The sequence below is a fragment of the Musca autumnalis genome, unplaced genomic scaffold (assembly GCF_047663935.1).
Source record: "Musca autumnalis isolate F117 unplaced genomic scaffold, ASM4766393v1 scaffold_1, whole genome shotgun sequence".
Lineage (NCBI taxonomy): Eukaryota > Metazoa > Arthropoda > Insecta > Diptera > Muscidae > Musca > Musca autumnalis.
Window position 1 is genome coordinate 184,718,718 of NW_027411644.1, and position 22,346 is coordinate 184,741,063.

The 22,346-nt window shown below is 36.4% G+C and overlaps 1 protein-coding gene across 4 annotated transcripts in view; it reads left to right on the top strand.

The window, feature by feature from the left end:
- LOC141388803 (uncharacterized) overlaps nt 1-22,346 on the top strand; it is a 381,643-nt gene that overhangs the window by 166,545 nt on the left and 192,752 nt on the right. For all 4 annotated transcript variants that reach the window (XM_073959189.1, XM_073959190.1, XM_073959187.1 and 1 more), the window contains exon 3: nt 12,552-12,976. In XM_073959189.1, coding sequence (XP_073815290.1) covers nt 12,893-12,976 — 84 coding nt within the window. In that variant the 5' untranslated portion in view covers nt 12,552-12,892. The remainder of the gene's footprint in view (nt 1-12,551; nt 12,977-22,346) is intronic.

The following is a 22,346-nucleotide window of genomic DNA, read 5'->3' on the forward strand; positions in this document are numbered from 1 at the left end:
ATTAACATTTCATCCACTTGAGTTTGATAATGACACTAAAGCCATCAAAATAACGAAAATTGGGAGAGTCATTCTATTTGGGATATAAGGTCGAGTGGACATATACCGAAAATTTTCAGGGGAAAAGTTTTTTGTCACCAACGAAATCTAAATACCAAATTTTAGCCATTTTGGTGGGATATTGAGGGCACAACCTTATAAATACCGAAACTCTGCAGATACGCTATGGGGACTACGAAGGCAGTTCGGAAACTTCTTAGCCTAGCACAAAAAGCGCGGTATAAACAGAAAAAAATTACGTGTTTTGGAAACTTCCATCTCTGTTATGAACACATGTTTAATTTTGTTTCGATCTGGCAACTCCTTCATATAGAAACAGGTGTTCAAAAAGACGCATCCGCAATTTTTTTATAATGGAAAAATTAGAAATGCGTGCTGTCATTAAATATTTACATAAAAAAGGTTTATCGGCACAAGAAATTCATAATGATATGGTGAATGTGTTAGGTGAAAGTGCTCCTTCATATGCATCAGTAAAAAATTGGGTTGCTGAATTTAAACGTGGTCGTACAAGCATTGAAGATGAACCACGTAGTGGACGTCTAAAAACAGCAACAACAACAAAAAATTGTAGCCAAAGTGCATGATATGGTATTAAATGATCGACGAATAAAAGTGCGTGAAATTGCTAATATCATGGGCATCTCAAATGATCGAGTCCATTTAATTTTGCATGAAGAACTACAGATGAAAAAGCTTTCTGCAAGATGGGTGCCGCATTTGTTAACAGTCGATCAAAAACGCATAAGAATGAACATTTCTCAAGCTTGTTTGGATCGTTTTAAGCGAAATAAAATGGATTTTAAGCGTCGTTTCATAACTGTTGAGGAGACATGGATCCACCACTATACTCCAAAGACAAAAGAACAATCCAAACAATGGACTGAAGCTGGAGGAAGTGCCCCAAAGAAGGCAAAAACAATTCAATCGGCTGGTAAGGTTATGGCAACGGTTTTTTGGGACTTCAAAGGTATTTTATTGATTGAATATCTGCAAAAGGGTAAAACAATAAATTCAGAGTAATATTGCAACCTTTTGTATCAATTAAATGTACAAATTCGAGAAAAACGTCCTGGTTTACAACAAAAAAAAATAATTTTTCATCAAGACAACGCACCAGCGCACAAGAGTGTTTTAACAATGGCTAAAATCAACGAATTAAAGTACGAGTTGCTTGACCACCCACCTGATTCTCCTGATTTAGCTCCCAGTGACTTTTACTTGTTCCCGGATATAAATAAATTCCTTGCTGGCAAGCGTTTTACCTCAAATGAAGATGCAATTACAGTTGTAAACCACTATTTTGAAGACCTTGAAGAAAACTATTTTAATCAAAGGATAGAATTGCTAGAAATGCGTTGGAATAAGTGTATTGAAGTTTCAGGAGATTATATATTGAAAAATAAAAATATTTTTGAAAAACTAACTATTCTCTTTCATTGATAGGCTAAGAAGTTTCCGAACCACCCTCGTATATGAAGATATGGACCTACACTCATAATTCTCTTCTGGAATATTTATACCCCCATGGAAGACTAAATGCCAGATTGTCACCCTTGTTCCTTTCAGGTGGAAAATTTTATAGCCCCAACGGAAATTTTATACCCCAGCCATTTCGGTGCACTATGGTTTCAATCAGGAATTTTTTAGTCAAAACTTTTTTTGAAGTTTCAAAAATTTAATTTATTTTTGCGCAAAATAATGAATAACACTTCAAATCAATCGAAAATAAATACACTTTTTACACTTTTTTCTATTAAAAAAAAAACAGACTTAGTGCTGTAAAATATATACGCATTGTTGTGTTGTATCTTTGCATAAATCTACAGAAGTGAGACCAAAGATATTTTGAATCGAGAAGCTGATAGTGAGTACTTTTATAATATTAAAAAAGAGCGAAGAAATTTGTAAAATTAGCGTAGTAAAATCAATGTTTGTATACATATTGAAAATTATGTTTACAAATATTTGAGCATTTAAAACAAGTGAGCCAAGGCTATAGTCGGGTCGGGGCCGACTATGTGATACCCTACACCACTACCCCTGTTCATAACCTTTTGACTAATAAAATTCAAAATATTAAAATTGGGATAGCTTAGCGCCTTTGCTCTGAATGTCTTCATAAACACAGGTCATTTTTTTTGAAACGCATTTAAGTGCATCAACAGTACAACCCAAGTAAAAAAGTGGGATGTATGCCAACCATCAATAGGCTTCTTTCTCTGTTAGACCCCCATCAACCCCCAAAATTTCGTGAGGATCCGATCAAAATTTCGTAGTGTGATTGCACAAAAATGGAAAAAGGGATGCATTACCGACTATTGCGATATCTCTGTTGTTTGACCACCTATGACAACCTACTTCACATCGTTGTAAAGGTGATATTTTATACTTTCCTTGCCAGGTTTTGCTTTCGATATACTTCTTACAGAAGAGAGATATTCATTTTGAAATAAAACGTTAGGCTTTTCTCCAAATAAGTTTTTTTTTGTCACATTCCGACCCCTGAATAATATCCGACCATTATCAAAAATCAAAAGGCTTTTTCCTCTGTGGGACCCCCAATAACACTCAAAATTGCGACCTGTAGCGTGATTTCCAAAAAAGTGGAAAAATTGGATGTATTACTGACTATTCCGATATCTCCGTTATTTGGATACCTACGCCAACCTGCTTTACATCATTGTAATGATGGGATTTTTTACTTTCATTAGCAGGTTTTGCTTTTGATATACCCCTTTTAGAAGCGGAGATATTCGCTTTGAAATAAAACGTTGACTTTTTCTCCAAATAAGTTTTTTGCCCATTCCGACCCCTGAATATTATCCGACCATCACCAAAATCAAAAGGCTTCTTTCTCTGTAGGATCCCCATTAGCCCCCAAAATTTCGTGACGATCCGATCAAAATTGCGACCTGTGGCGTGATTACAAAAAAATGAAACAATGGGATGTATTGCCGACTATTGTGATATCTCCGTTATGTGGCCACCTACGCCAACCTACTTTGCATCACTGTAAAGATGGGATTTTCTACTTTCATAGTCAGACTTTGTTTTAGGAAGATCCCCAACCGAAGCTGTGATATTCGTCATTAATATTAAAATCGCAAAAATAAAAAGTTGGGTTCTATTAGCGGCTATTGCGATATATTCGTTGTTTGATCACCTACGAGAACCCACTTTACATGATTAGAAAGGCGATATTTTCTACTTTCATGGCCAGGTTCTGCTTTTGGTATACCCCATATTGAAGCTGAGATATTCGCTTAGGAAAAAAACCTTGTCTTTTTCTCCAAATAAGTTTTTTGCCCATTACGACCCCTAAATATTATCCGACCATCACCAAAATCAAAAGGCTTCTTCATCTGTGTGACCCCCATTAACCCTCAAAATTTCGTGACGATCCGATCAAAATTGAGACCTGTAGCGTGATTTCCCAAAAAGTGGAAAAATGGGATGTATTACCGACTATTGCGATATCTCCGTTATTTGGTCACCTGCGCCTACCTTGTTTACATCATTGTAAAGACGGGATCTTCTACTTTCATAGCCAGGCGTTGCTTTTGGAAAGTCCCCAACCAAAGCTGTGATATTCGTCATTATAATTAAAATCGCAAAAATGAAAATTTGAGTTTTATTTGCGACTATTGTGATATCTTCGTTATTTGATCACCTACGAGAACATACTTTACATCATTAGAAAGGTGATATTTTTTACTTTCATAGTCAGGTTTTGCTTTTAGTATACCCCATATAGAACCTGAGATATTCCCTTTGAAAAAAAACGTTGTCTTTTTATCCACATAAGTTTTTTGCGCATTCCGGCCCCTAAATATTATCCGACCATCACCAAAATCAATAGGCTTCTTCCCCTCCGGGACCCCCATCAGCATCCAAAATTTCGTGACGATCCGATCAAAATTGCGACCTGTAGCGTGATTACAAGGTTTAGATGGACAGACGGACAGACGGACAGACGGACGGACTGACGGACGGACACACATAGCCAGATCGACTCAGCTCGTCGAGACATTCATTTTGGTATATATAAGTATGGGTCTACGACCATTATTTCGATGCGTTACAAACTTTTTGGCCAAAACCAACTTATAATACCCTCCCCACATAGTGGTGTAGGGTATAAAAATGTCCAAATATGTCCATATCCAAATCGAATTTGGAAGTTAGCAGGGGGTATGTACCAATAAATTCAGAAGTCAAATCTTGCTCAATTTTTCCACAGTTAAAATAAAGTAGATTTTTCTATTTTAATATGGGCTTCAGAATACTAGTATGTATCACGTTTTTGAAAATAGGTCCACCTTTTGTCATAGCCCCCACATTACAGTACCATCCGATTTTCGATACTTTGAGGATTTTAGCGACACTTTATGACCGCTTCGGCTGAAATTTATTATTTCGACCTCTTGGATGGTATGAATCCTTCGTACCAAAAATTATTAACATAGGTCAATGTTTTGGTTTAGACCCCATAAAACGGGACCACCCTGTTTAATGAATTTTTGCAGTTTTTTATCATTTTGGTCGATAAAACGTAAGAATTGTTATTTTTACACAGAGCTTTATATTGACATTGATTATTATTTATAACAAATAATAATCAATGTCAATATAAAACTGACGTTGAAGTAGTTTTGGCAAAAAAATTTGGATTTGAGACCATAGTGCGGTGGCACAATAAAGCTAAAACCTTCAAAATACCAAACATACCATGAGTAATATAAATTTCTCTACCAAATTATAAGGCTCTATCTTAAAAAATTTTATATCGATTTCAACAGACAGATGGACGAACGAACATGATTACGTCGTCTTAGAATTGTCGAGTGATCAAATATATATGTATACTTTACAGGACCTCCTACCAATGTGTTAAAAACTGAGTGACAAATTTAATTATACCCTCCATATTATGGTGGAAATATTCTGAACTTAAACGGAATAACTATTTTCGTTCCCTTCACAATTTTAGGAGGAAATATTTTGAATCTAAACATGTCCTCTATCGGGCGGCCCTTTTATATGGGGCTATATCAAAGAGTGGACATATCTTCACTATTTTTGTCGAATTAAAGATAGTTCGGTCAACAAATGTAGCTATGTGCTCAAAACACCTCAAAATCGCGGAATACCTTTATATGGGAACTATACTAAAACATGGGCCCATGTTAACAATTTTTGGTGGAGGAAAATCGGGTGGTTCCGTTATATGGGAGCTATAACCAAAACTTGGACCTATATTTAAAATTCTCAGTGGAGAGGTGTTATGACCGCTAGAAACCTTAATGGAAAATTACAGTTATTTCGGTTAAACATTGTAGGTAAAATACCGAAAATCGGGAGTTGCCGTTATATGATGGCTATACCAAAACATTGACCTATCTTGATAATTTTTGGTGGAGAAGCTTTGTGACCAGTCAAACTATAGATAGTTCGGTTAAAAACTGTAGCTAAAATCTTCAAAATACCGAAAATGGGGAGGTACCGTTTTATGGGGGCTATATCAAAACTAGTTTCATTATTTATTGTGAAAATTGACCTTGAAAAAATCAACAAGTACGGACATCAGTTATTAAAAAACGCGGACTTCGTTGGCGACACGGAACATTTTTAATTCGTTTCACATACGTTTAATTACAATTACAAAGAAAACTATTTAAAACCGGTTGTTTATTTTGGATATTATAATATTAAAAAAAAACTAGTTTCATTATTTATTGTGAAAATTGACCTTGAAAAAATCAACAAGTACGGACATCAGTTATTAAAAAACGCGGACTTCGTTGGCGACACGGAACATTTTTAATTCGTTTCACATACGTTTAATTACAATTACAAAGAAAACTATTTAAAACCGGTTGTTTATTTTGGATATTATAATATTAAAAAAAAAACAACTTAAATTATGAAAAAACAAGTGAGCAAAGGCTATAGTCGGGATGGGGCCGACCATGTGATACCCTACACCACTACCCCTGTGCATAAGCTTTTCACTGGTAAACATTTCTTTTAGGGAATATAATCCGACTACCACCAAAAATAATATGCCTCTTTCTCTCTGGGACCCCCATAAGCAACCAAAATTTCGTGACCATCCGATCAAAATTACGACCTGTAGCTTGATTTCAAAAAATGGAAGAATTCGATGCATTATCGACTATTGTGGTATGTCCCTTGTTTGCCCACCTTCGCCAACCTGCTTTACACAAATGTAAAGGTAATATTTTCTTCTTCCATTTACAGGCTTTGCCGATGGAATACCACTACTAGAAGCCGAAGAATAAAAGAATAAAACTTTGAATTTGTCTCCAAATGAGTTTTTCCCCATTCCGACCCCTAAATATTATCCGACTATCACCAAAATCAATAGCCTTTTCCTCTGTGGGGCCCCCATCTACCCCCAAAGTTTCGTCACCATCCGATCAAAATTCCAACTTGTAGCGTGATTACAAAAAATGGAAAAATTGGGTTTATTACTGAATTTTGCAATATCTCGGTTTGCAATATCTTCGGTATTCAGGAGTCGGAATAAGCTTTTCGCTGGCTTTGAAATAAAACGTAGATCTTTTCTCTAAATAAATTTTTGCCCATTCCGACCCCTGAATATTATCCGACCATCATTAAAATCAGTAGGCTTCTTCCTCTGTGGGACTCCCATTTACCCCCAAAATTTCGTGATGATCCGATCAAAATTGCGACCTGTAGCGGGATTACAAAAAAAATCGGAAAATGGGATGCATAATCGACTATTGCCATATCTCTGCTATGTGACCACCTACGACAACCTACTTTACATTGTTGTAAATGTGATATTTTCTACTTTCCTTGCTAGGCTTTGCTTTAGATATACCTCTAAAAGAAACAGAGATATTGGCTTTGAAATAAAACGTTGACCTTTTCTCTAAATAAGTTTTTGCCCATTCCGACCCCTGAATATTATCCGACCATCATTAAAATCAGTAGGCTTCTTCCTCTGTGGGACTCCCATTTACCCCCAAAATTTCGTGACGATCCGATCAAAATTGCGACCTGTAGCGTGATTACAAAAAAATCGGAAAATGGGATGCATTATCGACTATTGCCATATCTCTGCTATTTAACCACCTACGACAACCTATTTTACATCGTTGTAAAGGTGATATTTTGTAGTTTCCTTGCCTAGTTTTGCTTTTGATATACTTCTTAAAGAAACAGAGATATTGGCTTTGAAATAAAATGTTGACTTTTCTCCAAATAAGTGTTTGCCCATTCCGACCCCTAAATATAATCCGACCATCACCAAAATCAATAGGCTTCTTCATCTGTGAGACCCCCATTAACCCTCAAATTTTCGTGATGATCCGATCGAAATTGCGACCTGTAGCTTGATTTCCAAAAAAATTGAAAAATGGGATGTATTACCGACTATTGCGATATCTCCGTCATTTGGTTACCTACGCCGACCTAGTTTGCATCATTGTAAAGACGGGATCTTCTACTTTCATAGTCAGGCTTTGCTTTTGGAAAGTTTACAACTAAAGCTGTGATATTCGTCAATATAATTAAAATAGCAAAAATTAAAATTGGGGTTTTATTGGCTACTATTGTGATATCTTCGTTGTTTGATCACCTACGAGCACCTACTTTACATCATTAGAAAGGTGATATTTTCTACTTTAATTGTCAGGTTTTGCTTTTGTTATACCCCATATAGAAGCTGGGATATTCGGTTTGGAAAAAAACGTTGTCTTTTTATCCACCTAAGTTATTTGCCCTTTCCGACCCCTAAATATTATCCGACTATCACCAAAATCAATAGGCTTCTTCCCCTCCGGGACCCCCATCAACATGCAAAATTTCGTGACGATCCGATCAAAATTGCGACCTGTAGCGTGATTACAAGGTTTAGATGGACAGACGGACAGACGGACAGACGGACGGACGGACGGACTGACGGACGGACACACATAGCCAGATCGACTCAGCTCGTCGAGACATTCATTTTGGTATATATAAGTATGGGTCTACGACCATTATTTCGATACGTTACAAACTTTTTGGCCAAAACCAACTTATAATACCCTCCCCACATAGTGGTGTAGGGTATAAAAACAACTTAAATTATGAAAAAACAAGTGAGCAAAGGCTATAGTCGGGATGGGGCCGACCATGTGATACCCTACACCACTACCCCTGTGCATAAGCTTTTCACTGGTAAACATTTCTTTTAGGGAATATAATCCGACTACCACCAAAAATAATATGCCTCTTTCTCTCTGGGACCCCCATAAGCAACCAAAATTTCGTGACCATCCGATCAAAATTACGACCTGTAGCTTGATTTCAAAAAATGGAAGAATTCGATGCATTATCGACTATTGTGGTATCTCCCTTGTTTGCCCACCTTCGCCAACCTGCTTTACACAAATGTAAAGGTAATATTTTCTTCTTCCATTTACAGGCTTTGCCGATGGAATACCACTACTAGAAGCCGAAGAATAAAAGAATAAAACTTTGAATTTGTCTCCAAATGAGTTTTTCCCCATTCCGACCCCTAAATATTATCCGACTATCACCAAAATCAATAGCCTTTTCCTCTGTGGGGCCCCCATCTACCCCCAAAGTTTCGTCACCATCCGATCAAAATTCCAACTTGTAGCGTGATTACAAAAAATGGAAAAATTGGGTTTATTACTGAATTTTGCAATATCTCGGTTTGCAATATCTTCGGTATTCAGGAGTCGGAATAAGCTTTTCGCTGGCTTTGAAATAAAACGTAGATCTTTTCTCTGAATAAATTTTTGCCCATTCCGACCCCTGAATATTATCCGACCATCATTAAAATCAGTAGGCTTCTTCCTCTGTGGGACTCCCATTTACCCCCAAAATTTCGTGATGATCCGATCAAAATTGCGACCTGTAGCGGGATTACAAAAAAAATCGGAAAATGGGATGCATAATCGACTATTGCCATATCTCTGCTATGTGACCACCTACGACAACCTACTTTACATTGTTGTAAATGTGATATTTTCTACTTTCCTTGCTAGGCTTTGCTTTAGATATACCTCTAAAAGAAACAGAGATATTGGCTTTGAAATAAAACGTTGACCTTTTCTCTAAATAAGTTTTTGCCCATTCCGACCCCTGAATATTATCCGACCATCATTAAAATCAGTAGGCTTCTTCCTCTGTGGGACTCCCATTTACCCCCAAAATTTCGTGACGATCCGATCAAAATTGCGACCTGTAGCGTGATTACAAAAAAATCGGAAAATGGGATGCATTATCGACTATTGCCATATCTCTGCTATTTAACCACCTACGACAACCTATTTTACATCGTTGTAAAGGTGATATTTTGTAGTTTCCTTGCCTAGTTTTGCTTTTGATATACTTCTTAAAGAAACAGAGATATTGGCTTTGAAATAAAATGTTGACTTTTCTCCAAATAAGTGTTTGCCCATTCCGACCCCTAAATATAATCCGACCATCACCAAAATCAATAGGCTTCTTCATCTGTGAGACCCCCATTAACCCTCAAATTTTCGTGATGATCCGATCGAAATTGCGACCTGTAGCTTGATTTCCAAAAAAATTGAAAAATGGGATGTATTACCGACTATTGCGATATCTCCGTCATTTGGTTACCTACGCCGACCTAGTTTGCATCATTGTAAAGACGGGATCTTCTACTTTCATAGTCAGGCTTTGCTTTTGGAAAGTTTACAACTAAAGCTGTGATATTCGTCAATATAATTAAAATAGCAAAAATTAAAATTGGGGTTTTATTGGCTACTATTGTGATATCTTCGTTGTTTGATCACCTACGAGCACCTACTTTACATCATTAGAAAGGTGATATTTTCTACTTTAATTGTCAGGTTTTGCTTTTGTTATACCCCATATAGAAGCTGGGATATTCGGTTTGGAAAAAAACGTTGTCTTTTTATCCACCTAAGTTATTTGCCCTTTCCGACCCCTAAATATTATCCGACTATCACCAAAATCAATAGGCTTCTTCCCCTCCGGGACCCCCATCAACATGCAAAATTTCGTGACGATCCGATCAAAATTGCGACCTGTAGCGTGATTACAAGGTTTAGATGGACAGACGGACAGACGGACGGACGGACGGACTGACGGACGGACACACATAGCCAGATCGACTCAGCTCGTCGAGACATTCATTTTGGTATATATAAGTATGGGTCTACGACCATTATTTCGATACGTTACAAACTTTTTGGCCAAAACCAACTTATAATACCCTCCCCACATAGTGGTGTAGGGTATAAATATTGACCTGTATTGGCAATTTTTAGTGGAGAGGTTTTGTGACCGCTATGAACATCAAACGGCAAAAACAGCAGGTTCGATTAAAAATTGCAGATAAAATCCTCAAGATATCGACAGTTTTGGTGGAGCAAATTTATGAACACTCGATCAAAAATATAGTTAAAATCCTCAAAATATAAGAAAACCGGGATATACCTCTACATGGGAGCTATGTATATCCAAACATGGACCTATATCGACAATTTCTCGTTGAGAAGTTTCGTGACTATTGGCAACTTTAAACGTCAAATTGCAGGTAGTTCGCCCATAAAATGTAGATAAAATCTTCAAAATTCCGAAAATCGGGAGGTACCATTATATGGGGCTTTACCAAAACATGGACCTATGTTGACAATTTTTTTGGAGGAGATATTGTGTAACCGCTTGGAACCTCAACTGTCAAGTTACAGTTAGTTCGGTTAAAAATTGTACCTGAAATCCTCAAAATACCGAAAATCGGTAAGTACTGTTATATGGAGGCTATACCAAACCATTAACCTATTTTGACAATTATTGGTGGAGAAGTTTTGTGACCGCTGGGAACCTCAAACGTCAAATTACAGGATCAAAAATTTTAGCTAAAGTCCTCGAAATACCGAAAGTCGGGAGGTACCGTTATAGGGGGGCTATTCCAAAACATGGACTTATTTGAAATATGCACATATTCAGACGAACCGGCTAAAATAAGCGAAGTAACCGGGTCTGTCCACCCAAAAAATATATATTTTCTTGAAGAGAGAAATTATACCTATCTTTTAAAAAAAATCCAACAAAATCGGAGGGTGTTTAGTAGAGTTATTCAATGTTAGTGTCATTTTATTCAAAAATAGCCCATTTAACCCACATGTGTTATGAAAGCTCAACGGGAACGACTCCAACGAAAACTCTCCGATTTTTTTCAAGTTTTGTCCGAAGATAGGGTTTGTTGCGCTGATTACGGAAATGTATAATTTTCAAGGGCTGCGGATCCGGTTCGCCGGTTATTAGACCCGAAAGGCCAAATTTAAAAACCGGGTTAGACCCGGTTCTACAGAACAGATTACTGCAAAGTGGATATCGTTTGAAAGCTTATGGAAGTACCTAACACATAGTGTTGTTACTTTAACCGGTTCACCTCATAATGTACTTAAGCGGCTATTATTTTATTTGAATTTAGATCGCGATATCTCGAAAATGATAAGTCTTTTTTAAAAATTATAAAGACCATTCTTGTAGACAATTATTAAATCTACAAATTTTACCTTAGCTGGCTTTTGCTAAGTCTTACCGCTTTTGAGAAAAATTAAAAAAAAAACTGAATAATGCCTCCAAAAATGACCCTTGACCCCGAATAACTTGTTTTGCACATATGTGATCGATGGGGACTTTTAGGACGTTACTTCTAATGGTGAACCCTAGCCGTTCACCAAAATTCAGCTCTGTGGGAATTTTTGCTATTTCCCCCTTATACGCATGTCTATTTTGACTGGGCTAAGAGTCAATTGCTCGCTTGAGTATAAAAGATGAGTATTAAAAGTTGTTGAGTATTAAAAGTCTTGTTGAAAAACAAGAAACAAGGCAACTGATGAGGATCTGTGGCGAGATCCGAAACTATAGTCTTCCCTGCCTAAACCTTGGTAAATCGCCAATTTTTTCCCACTAATAAATTAAAGTTGTTTTAATAAAATATTAAAACAACGACTATAGGATTAAGCCTGACTATTTTGAAAAGCAAAATAGAAGTCGTCATTCCAAATAAAAACGGCAACTCCCCTAACTGATCAAGAATATATATGTACCTTATAGGGTAGCAAATTTATATATCAATGCCTTACAAACAGAAAAACAAACTTAATATACCCTTCTTACTATATATAGTCGAGGGTATAAAAAGCATTATAAGACGTGATATAAGTGTATCCGAGTCTTTTAGGGCTAAGTTGAAACTAATTTCGTAACAAAATTTTCGACCCCATCTGACTTGATCATGACGATTTTCCAACATTTGTATTTTAATTTTAAAGTATTTCAATTTAACAGTATTTTTCAACTGTGAATTTTAGGAATTCACAAAAAACTTCTTTCTATGCAAATTTTAAGTATTATTTTTTCTGGTATTTATATTAAATATCAGATTATTAATATGAATTAACCTCTTTAAATTTTACTTTCAGATCCCCAAACAATATTAAATAACGGATAAATAAAAACTGAACCGATGCCCCCTCACAATTGCTGAATATTAATAAAATCAATCAATAAAACAACGAAACATCAAAAAAAAAAAACAAAAAAAATATAAATATAGAATACAAAAGTTCACATACAAAGCAAAATAATAAGAAATATTTGAATTTTATCGTAAGTGTTGTGCAAAAAAAACTTTGAAATGTTTAAATTAACTAAAGTTGTCTATAAAATCTAAGTGTTTTGTGCCATCAGAGTTTATTTACTCTGATATTATTGAAGTGTAAATTTTCAACAAAGAAAAATAAGTAGAGATAAAGTGAAGAAAATGCATTGCCTATGTCGACCGTCACGTATTATGCCCGTACGCATTAATTTGCTGGACGAAACCGAATTTATACATGAAATAAAGGTAAGTTTAAAACGAACATTTTAAAAATATTTATTTTCTAAATAGATTGAAGATTCTAAAAATATAATGAAACCTAAAAATACAAATTATAGACAATCTAAAATAGATTCGTTAAGTAGTCTTGAGTAAAAATTAAATATGAATAATTTTTTTCTTTAGAAAACCCCATCTTTTAATCGAAATATTGTTGAAAGTAAAAAGATATCATCATTTACCCCCCTAAGTTGTGATAACATAGTAATGAAAATTTTCATACTATCTCTATAGCATCAATCTCGTCATCATAGCCACAATATTAGTCAGCACTCAGATACAGAAAGTAGTACTTGTTACCATATATGTACGTATATGTTGGTTTTCTTAACCCGTTGCTCTTATTTGGAATCATATAAAAAGTCAATGAATATACGTCGTTGAAATACTTTTATATATATGTATCGTTTTTTTCCAGAAGTTCGATTAGAGTTGTTCATCTGTAACACAAAATTGCATATGTTTGCACAAAAAATACTAACAAGTAGACAAATAAATAAACAACAAAATGACACCTCAATACCTCAAGTGTAACAGTGATATACTATACGATGACGAGTTTGCTGTGGCAGGTTCATTTCGGTGTAAAATGAATATCAGGATAGCATTCATCCATTATTTGGCAAGGAATGGTACTTGGCACATCAGTCAATGACTAGCAATGAAAGTGCTGAGTGTGCATTTATTTGTATTTTTGTGAATGTAAGGAACATTTATTTTTGGGATTGTTTACAATGACATGTTTTTGGTACATTTTTCCAATCAGAAAATGGTCGGAAACTGGGTAAATTTGTAGTGGAATTCTGCAATTCACAAAACGAAAAAATTACGAAAAAAATCGGTAAAATTAAAATGCTTATAATTTCGGTGTTTTTATACCCTCAGCATTTATGCTTACGAGGGTATATACACTTTCATACGGGCAAAATGTGCCACATCGAAATAATGGTTGTAGACCCGAAATCCGTTTCAGACAATTTGGAGTTGATTTTTTCATGTCCGTCCGTCTATCTGTCTGTCTGGCTGGTTGGAGCGCACGATAACTCTCGAACGGATCAACCGATTCGGTCCAAATTTGGCTTTCGTAATATTTTGTCCAAAATTAGTTTAAGTTCGAAGATGGATTATATTGCTCCACTCCTTCCGGTACCTCCCCCACGAAAATGTTCAGAAAATTTGTGCGCACCATAACCATTTGCACATCGTAAAATTTTTAGCAGGCGTAGATGAGGTGTCAATATGGACTCAATAGGTCCACTGCTTCGGGTACCTCCCACACACAATTTCGGAATAGTTCAGTTTAGGAGCAGCTCTCTTATCGCTTTGTTATAACAACTTGTATTCACTGCCCACCATTTCTTCCATTCAATTTTCATCAGGGGCAAAACCATACTTCCTGAGAAAATAGCCTGAAAGGTGCAAACCCCCTATGACACCATGTGTAGTGGTCCGGTCGGTCCAAAATTTGGCTTTCGTAATATTTTGTCCAATGGTCATTGCCGGTCCCAAGTTCGGATGAGAAAGGACGAGGGTTGGTAAACCTCCCTTATAAAAAATCCAACTACCATGAAAAAATAAAGGAAAAGAGAAACAAACCCCCAAATGATGACGACCCCCGCAAACTTTTTAAGGCCCATGATCTGCGAATCTTTACATGGAATCTACGAACACTAAAGTCAGATGGTGCATTTCGCGCACTAGCGAATGTACTTCATGAGTACAATACCGACATCACTGCCATACAAGAAATACGATGGACAAAACAGAAAACTATGCAACCAATACCTAAAAGTAGCGTATTATACCATACCTGACATGATACCAGACGCGAATTTGGCTGTGGATTTGTAGTTAGCCAGAGGCTCCAGTAGATGAAAGACTAGCAACAATTCGGATAAAAGCTATATTCTTAATCTGTGCCCAAAGATATTTTCTACGAGCGACATGAAAAAACGTATGATCGATGCACTACCCATTACATTAAAATCATTCTAGTTGACTTTAATGACAAAATTGGAAAGGAGAATATCTTTGACGGCACAGTCGGTATTTATCCTGATTGATTTCGCAGCTGCCAGGAACGTGGTAAGTAGCAGCACCAAGTTTAGAAATCCCTATATACACATGGCCACATGGAAGTCACCAGATCATAAACGAAGAAACCAAATTGATCATGTTGTGATAGATGAAAGGCATGCGTCGTGTGTGCTGGACGTGAGATCATTTCGAGGAGCAAACATCGACTCGGATATCTACCATGTTGCAGCCAAGGCACGCACGCTGCTGAACGTAGCGAATAATATACGCGAGAAAGCTGGACATCGGAAAGCTGCAATCCCAGGAGACAATCACTGTAACATGAGTATCCTGTGCCCAGTGCATAAAAAAGGAGGTAAGACTGTATGTTCCAATTAAAGAGGCATAAGTCTGCTCCCCATCGCCTATAAAGTTATATCCAGTATACTATGTGAACGACTAAAGCCAATAGCCAACGATATAATGGTCCACCATTGACCAGATTTTCACCTTAAGGCAAATACTGGAAAAAAACTCGAGAGAAACAGATCTACCATCTTTTTGTCGACTACAAGGCTGCCTTTGACAGTCCATTACGAACAAAAGTATATCAAGCCATGACTGGGTTTGGTATCACCGCAATGCTGATACCACTTTGCAAGATGACGCTAACAAACACGCGATCATCAGTTAAAATAGGGAGGAACCTCTCTGAGGAGTTCACCACCAAAATAGGCTTAATGTGAGCTATTCAACATACTGTTGGAAAAAATCATACGAGATACTGAGGCAAGCAGAAATGGCACGATATACAATAAGAACCACATGCTACTCGCTTATGCCGACGACATCGACATCATAGGTCGATCGTAACAAACAGTGATTAACAGTTTTATAAGAATAGAAGAAGAATCTGCTAGAGTAGGGATGGCAGTGAACGGAGATAAGACAAAATTGATTGTATCGACGCGCAATGCATCAACTGAAACCAGACCAACTGTGGAATTTGCACATATAATTTTGAGGTTGCTAACGACTTCATCTACCTCGGCACCGCCATAAATAAAACAAATAACATCAATTCTGAAATAAGGAGACGAATAATATTGGTAAATAGATGCTACTTTGGACTAAGTAAGCAGTTTAGAAACAAGGCCATCTTTCGTGAAACTTAAGTCATACAGGTATATACTGACATCGACATAGTTAAGCGTATTAAGTTACAACGATTGCGTTGGCTTGGTCTTGTCATATGCACAGAAGCCACAAGGCGTATGCACAGAAGCCACAAGGCGGTAAACGAAAAGCTGGTAGACCAAGACTCGATGGAAAGAACAGGTGAAAGATGACATCGAAGATCGTGGTATTCCAACTAACTGGGAAGAAAATGCTAGAGATCGGGGAAAATGGAAATCTATCTTCAGTTCGGCTTATGGAACAAATGTTCTGTGCGCAAGCAGAGACACCTAAGTAAATATTTTGTCCAAATTTCGGTCCACTCCTTCAGGTACGTCCTCCACAAAAGTTCGAAAATGTTTAGAAATTTTGTGCACACGATAATTCTTGAAGAGAGTGTCCGATTTGATCCATACTTTACACATCCTAATATATCTACCAGATATAGAGCAGGTTCGAATATGGACTATATTTGTCCACTCCTTCGGGTACCTCCCACACAAAGTTTCGGATAAGTTCACTTTAAGACCTGCCCTCGAATCACTTTGATTTCTTGAAACAACTTGCGTTTGCTGCCTCAATTACGACGGTAAAAGTATTTTTAGGGGCAATTCCATACTTATTGAGCAAACAGCCCGAAGAGTGTAAAAGCCCCCCATGGCACCATATGTTCGGAGTAGTAACTTTATTGTTGTATTTGGAACCGTTTGGCCCTGTGGGCTGGGTACCGTGTTTTTAATAAAATTAAATTAAAAAATATGTAATTGCTTGAGAGCACGATAGCTCTCGAACGAATCAACGGATTTGGTTCAAAATTTTGCCTTCGTCATATTTTGTCCAAACTTAGTTTCAGTTCGAAGATGGGCAATACCGGTTCCCCCCAATATTTGAAAAATGCCAATAAAAAGGTATGCACGATTCCTCTTGAACGGGGCAACCAATTTGGACTTTGGATTAACTGGTCAATAATGGTCCTCTCCTTGGGGTACTTCCCCCACCAAAGTTCAACATTTGTGTCTAAGTGCAGTTTAGGATCCTTTCGAAGATCTTTTCAAAATGTATACCGATGCTCTTCGTTGTGGACCTGTTTATAGCGATATTATATTACCCGTAGACAAGTCCATGCTTGCTGGCACACTGGTCCCAATGATGACCCACTGAAATGAATTATGGGCGCGATATCTATCGAAATGATATGACTCCAAAAATAAGATCCACTTCCATAATGTACTATGTCGATCCATTCCTTTAAGTACCTCCTCCGCAACATTTTTGAACTTTAATCCTAATCCACATTTATATCGCAAAGCTCAAATGGGCAAAAATTTTTAAAAGAACCTAAATACATTCGATCCCTCCGTAGATTAAAGTTTCAATTCACATAGGCCGAGGGTATATCTCTGTCGGCAAAGCCGATTGAACTTTTTACTTGTTAACTCATACTTTTGCGTCTTAATTTTAAAGAAAGCAGACCTTCTGCTTAAAAAGCGCTTTAACAATATCAATCTATTTTCACGGAAAATATTGGTATAAATATATAAGCGTGAAATGGCAACATTGTTACTTTAACATTTTCCCATTGTGGCACATGACAAAAATAACACCTCTCGTTGTTGCTAGCTGCTGTGACACATGCATGTTGTAAAAAATAAATTTTTGGCAAATGTAGTTTTTCAGTTTTATTTGAACGCTTCAACATCACTTGAAGCCACCTTCCCTAACAAACTTCAACTCTTAAAGTGTTATTTTAGCATGTTTACCAGTTTACGTTAGCTAATTGGATTCATTTGTGTACTTGAAGTGCGACGAAATGACAGCTTACGGAAAATGGGATACTTTACATTTTTAAAATAAACTGCACTTAGGAGACAATTACTAGTCTCCAAAGTGGGAGGGAGTGGCTAAACTATTTATATGTGAAGTGTTTAATGGCAGCAAATGAGTTGTGGTCAAATTGAAGCACACCCCTTCCCCTTCGGTAAAGGTATGTGAACTATAGAGATGTGGCAATAAGTCTCCAGAAAATAATTAGGAGCATTTTCGAAACAGGTGGGGATATTTAAGTGATTAGAGACGTGAAATGGGATACAGAAAGTTTAAGTAGGTTACGACTGAAACACGCCTTAGTTTGTTATTACTTTTTGCGCCTATGATGACAATGGGTACCTAAGTGGTACCTAAACAAAATAATGCAGTTAAATGTTGCAAAATAGGTTAAGACTAAAAGAAAAAGTTGTAACTAACGAAACGTTTAAATGAACGCTGTACGCATTTTATACCCTCCACTATAATATGGAGGGTGTAATAAAATTTCTCATTCAGTTTGTAACACATAGAAAAATTCATCGGAGACCACAAAAAGTATATATGTATATTCTTAATCAGGGTAAAATTCTAAGTCGATATAAGCATATCCGTCTGTCCGTCCGCCTGTCTGTTGAAATCAGGATACAGCTTGCAATTTTTAGATAGAGCTTTGTAATTAGGTATAGAAGTTTATATTACTCCTAGAATGTTTTGTATTGCGTATAGGCTATATGGTTCCACGTGTTTATATAGCCCCCATAGAACGATACCACCCGATTTTCGGTATTTTGACGATTTTAACCTCAGTATCACACCGAAATTGCTGAAATTTGGTACGTAGTCTTCGTTGGCGGTATAAAACTTTCCCCAGAAATTGTTAGGTATATGTCCACGTCTTCATATAGCCCCCATAGAACGGTATTTTGAAGGTTTTGGCCTCAATACTCCACCGAAATGGCTGAAATTTGGTATTTAGTATGTATTGGGGGTATACAACTTTACGACTTCATATAGCCCCCATAGAACGGTACCTCCCGATTTCAGAATTTTGAAGATTGTGGCCTCAATGGTCCTCCGAAATGGCTGAAATTTGGTATTTAGTCTTCGTTAGTAGTATAAAACTTTCCCCCAGAAATGTGTCGGTAAAGGTCCACGCCTCAATATAGACCCTATACAAAGGTATATTCCGAGTTTTGGTATATTGAAGGTTATGACCTCCAAATGACTGGAGAATGGTATTTAGTCCTCGATGGGGGGTGCAACAATTTCCACATGTAAGTTGTAGGTATATGTATGTAGGTCCATGCCTTCATATTGCCCGCATAAAAGGGTACCTCTCGATATTCGGTATTTTGAAGGTTGTGGCTTCAATATTACACCGAAGTGGTTGAAATGTGGTATTTAGTCTTCATAGGAGGTATTCGACTTTCCCTTCTAAATTTGTCGGTATAGTCCGCGCCTTCATATAGCGCCCATAGAACGGTATATCCCAATTTTCGGTATTTTGAAGGTTGTGGATTCAATATTAGTTGGTAGTATAAAATTTTCCGTTCGAGATCTGTCCTTACAGGTCCACGCCTTAATATAGCCCCCATAGGGAAGATGCCTTTTTTGTTTGCAGGCACGTGAAGTAAGTCGATAGGCTATATCGATAGGCTATACCAGGTTAGTGGTATCGCCCGTTTTCAGGTACTTCGTTGCTAAATTTTCAGACCGAATTAGCTATAATTTTTAAAGAGGGCAAAAAATCTACGCCAAAAATTGTGGACAAAGGTCAAGGTATTAGAATATTAGAATAGTCCGAATTAACTATAATTTGGCATTTAAAACTTCACCAAAAATTATCGACAAAGATTCCGACTTCAGGATTTTTTTTGGGTCTAAATCCATTGTTTCCATGAGGAACATTTTGCTCGTATTAAAGTGTATATTCCCTTTTAATCCTAAAGGCTAAGGGTATACAAATTTTGAACCTATTTTCATTTATCTTTAATTTTTTATCTGTATTATAAGGTATTTGGGTTTGCCAGTTGTCAAAAAATTAATCCACCTAAATTTGTGGGCATTGGTACTTTCGTAACAGAAAAAAAATAATTTGTACATATTATTTCAGAATATTTCATAGTGGAGGTTAAAAAAGTTCGAGCATAACCCATATTTTGTTGTTTCTGTTACGAATGTACCAACATCGACAATTTGTTGTGGAAAAATTATCTGACCACTGGAAATCGTAATTAAAAGTTACAGAAAAATTGGGCCGGAAATGCAGATTAAATCGAGTAGGCCGTTATATGGGTGATCTATCCTATATTCACAATTTTGGATGCAGACGTTTTTTACCACTGGGTAAACTAAATTCCAAAGTAGGTATAGCTAATATAGAAAATGTAGGTAAAAACTGAGAAAATTGCTGAATCTAAGGCAACACCTAAACATGGGCCTATGTGCACACTTGTTGGTCAATAAGTTTTTGTCGGACAGATATGAACAATTATTTTGACTTTTGCCTCTATTAATCTCTGTTTTACTAACAAATAATAAGCAAAGAAGTGACAATTAAAGTAAAGCTTGTCTCATTTCATTTCTAACATTTCTAATTAATCTTTCGTTACTAGCTGTAACAGTTAACACTGACTATAGTCAGCATTTGCATTTAAATCTCGTAAAAATAACTATAGCCTCGTTTCTCCCAAAGGCATGTTTTCGCTTCTTCAAAACGATTCCCTAATATAGATTACAAAACTGTGTTTCCCAAATCCTCAGCTGTAGCAAAGTATAAAACCAAATGAAATCTATGTCCTTATTGCAATAAAAATCAAAATGAATTTATATTGGCATTTTGGGTGGCAAAAAAATCTTCACATAGAAATACAACAAGCTGTTTCGCTGCTTTAAAATTTAATAATATTGGAAAATAGGTGGTAAGTTAAAAACGAAATAATACTGCTTTACGGCCTAGGGGCATTAACATATATGTATATATATACGAACATGCCACACAATGTGCCATGAGGCGACATCAGCAGCAACAGCAGGAAGGATGAAATCAATAAAATTTTATTGCAATACAAATTCGAGCATTAGCAATTCCCCCGCACATATGCTGGGGAGGGGGAGAGATATCGGTCGGTCATACATATGAAATGTTCAAATAAATGTGTATGCTCAAATAATAAAATATTGTAGCACACATGAATGTGTACAAATGAATAGCATTTGAATTGTACATTACTTTTGTACAACTGTCACTTCCTTGGATATTTGTTAGCTTTGGATTTCGTTCGTTTTCCACAATTGTTGTTGCTATACCCGCAACCCTTGGCATTTATTGGATATATTCTTTTTATTTGTTGTATTTGTAACTGTCGTTGCGTGCTAATAACAATTGATTCTTTGGTTGTTTGGCAGTTCGACTTTATTTCACTTCGATTTGCTAAATCAGCAAAGCTTTGTAGACGAGGGATTATAAGAAACTCAATGGGCACTGTGGGGTACCATTGTAGGGTAATATTTAAGCACACATACATGCATTCGTATGTACATTTATGTACATAAGGAAAAGGCAATGAATATTTTGAAAATTAGCTTTACACGGGATACCTTTTTCCTCAGAAAAGACCGAGACAAATTCTATAAAAAATACAATTTTTAACAAAAATAAAGGCCCAGCAATTTTGATAAAATTTACCTCTGTTAAAACCCGTAACTTTTCCTGGTCTTATTCATTTGTTTTTTGTCAAGACAACATAACAAATATCCACATAGACCTTATGCAACATTTTCCTTGACAAACAATTATGCTTCTTCCTTAGTTACTTCAAAATAGCTTCTGAAACAAAATAAACACAACCTATAATCTCTCACTTTGAACTTATCCTTCTTTGTATACGCCAAGCGTATTCAAATCACGTCATTTTCTCAAATTGTTTGTTAACTTGTAACTTGTGTCAAAATGTAACCATCACTTTAAGACATTGTATCTTATTCATACAACCCCACATGTGTATACATATCACAGTCTATCGCGTCTAATGTGTGTAGGTGACAGTCATTGAAATGTACTTGTAAACTTCGACGATATACTCGTACACACAGTTGCCAATCGCACAAAAGATGTGTACTTGACAAACAATATCGTTAACAACAATGACAATAACATTACCAAACTTGGTTAGTACCGTCATCAAGTTAAGTTATAGAGTTGGCCAGACCAGACAGGTCGACATTTGAAGTTGTCAAACATGTTTGAATTTAACTGATCATAAGCAGCTAGATAACTAGTGTATGCTGTCAAATTGGTGAAGTATGGAAAATATGTATGTATAGTAAAATACTACCA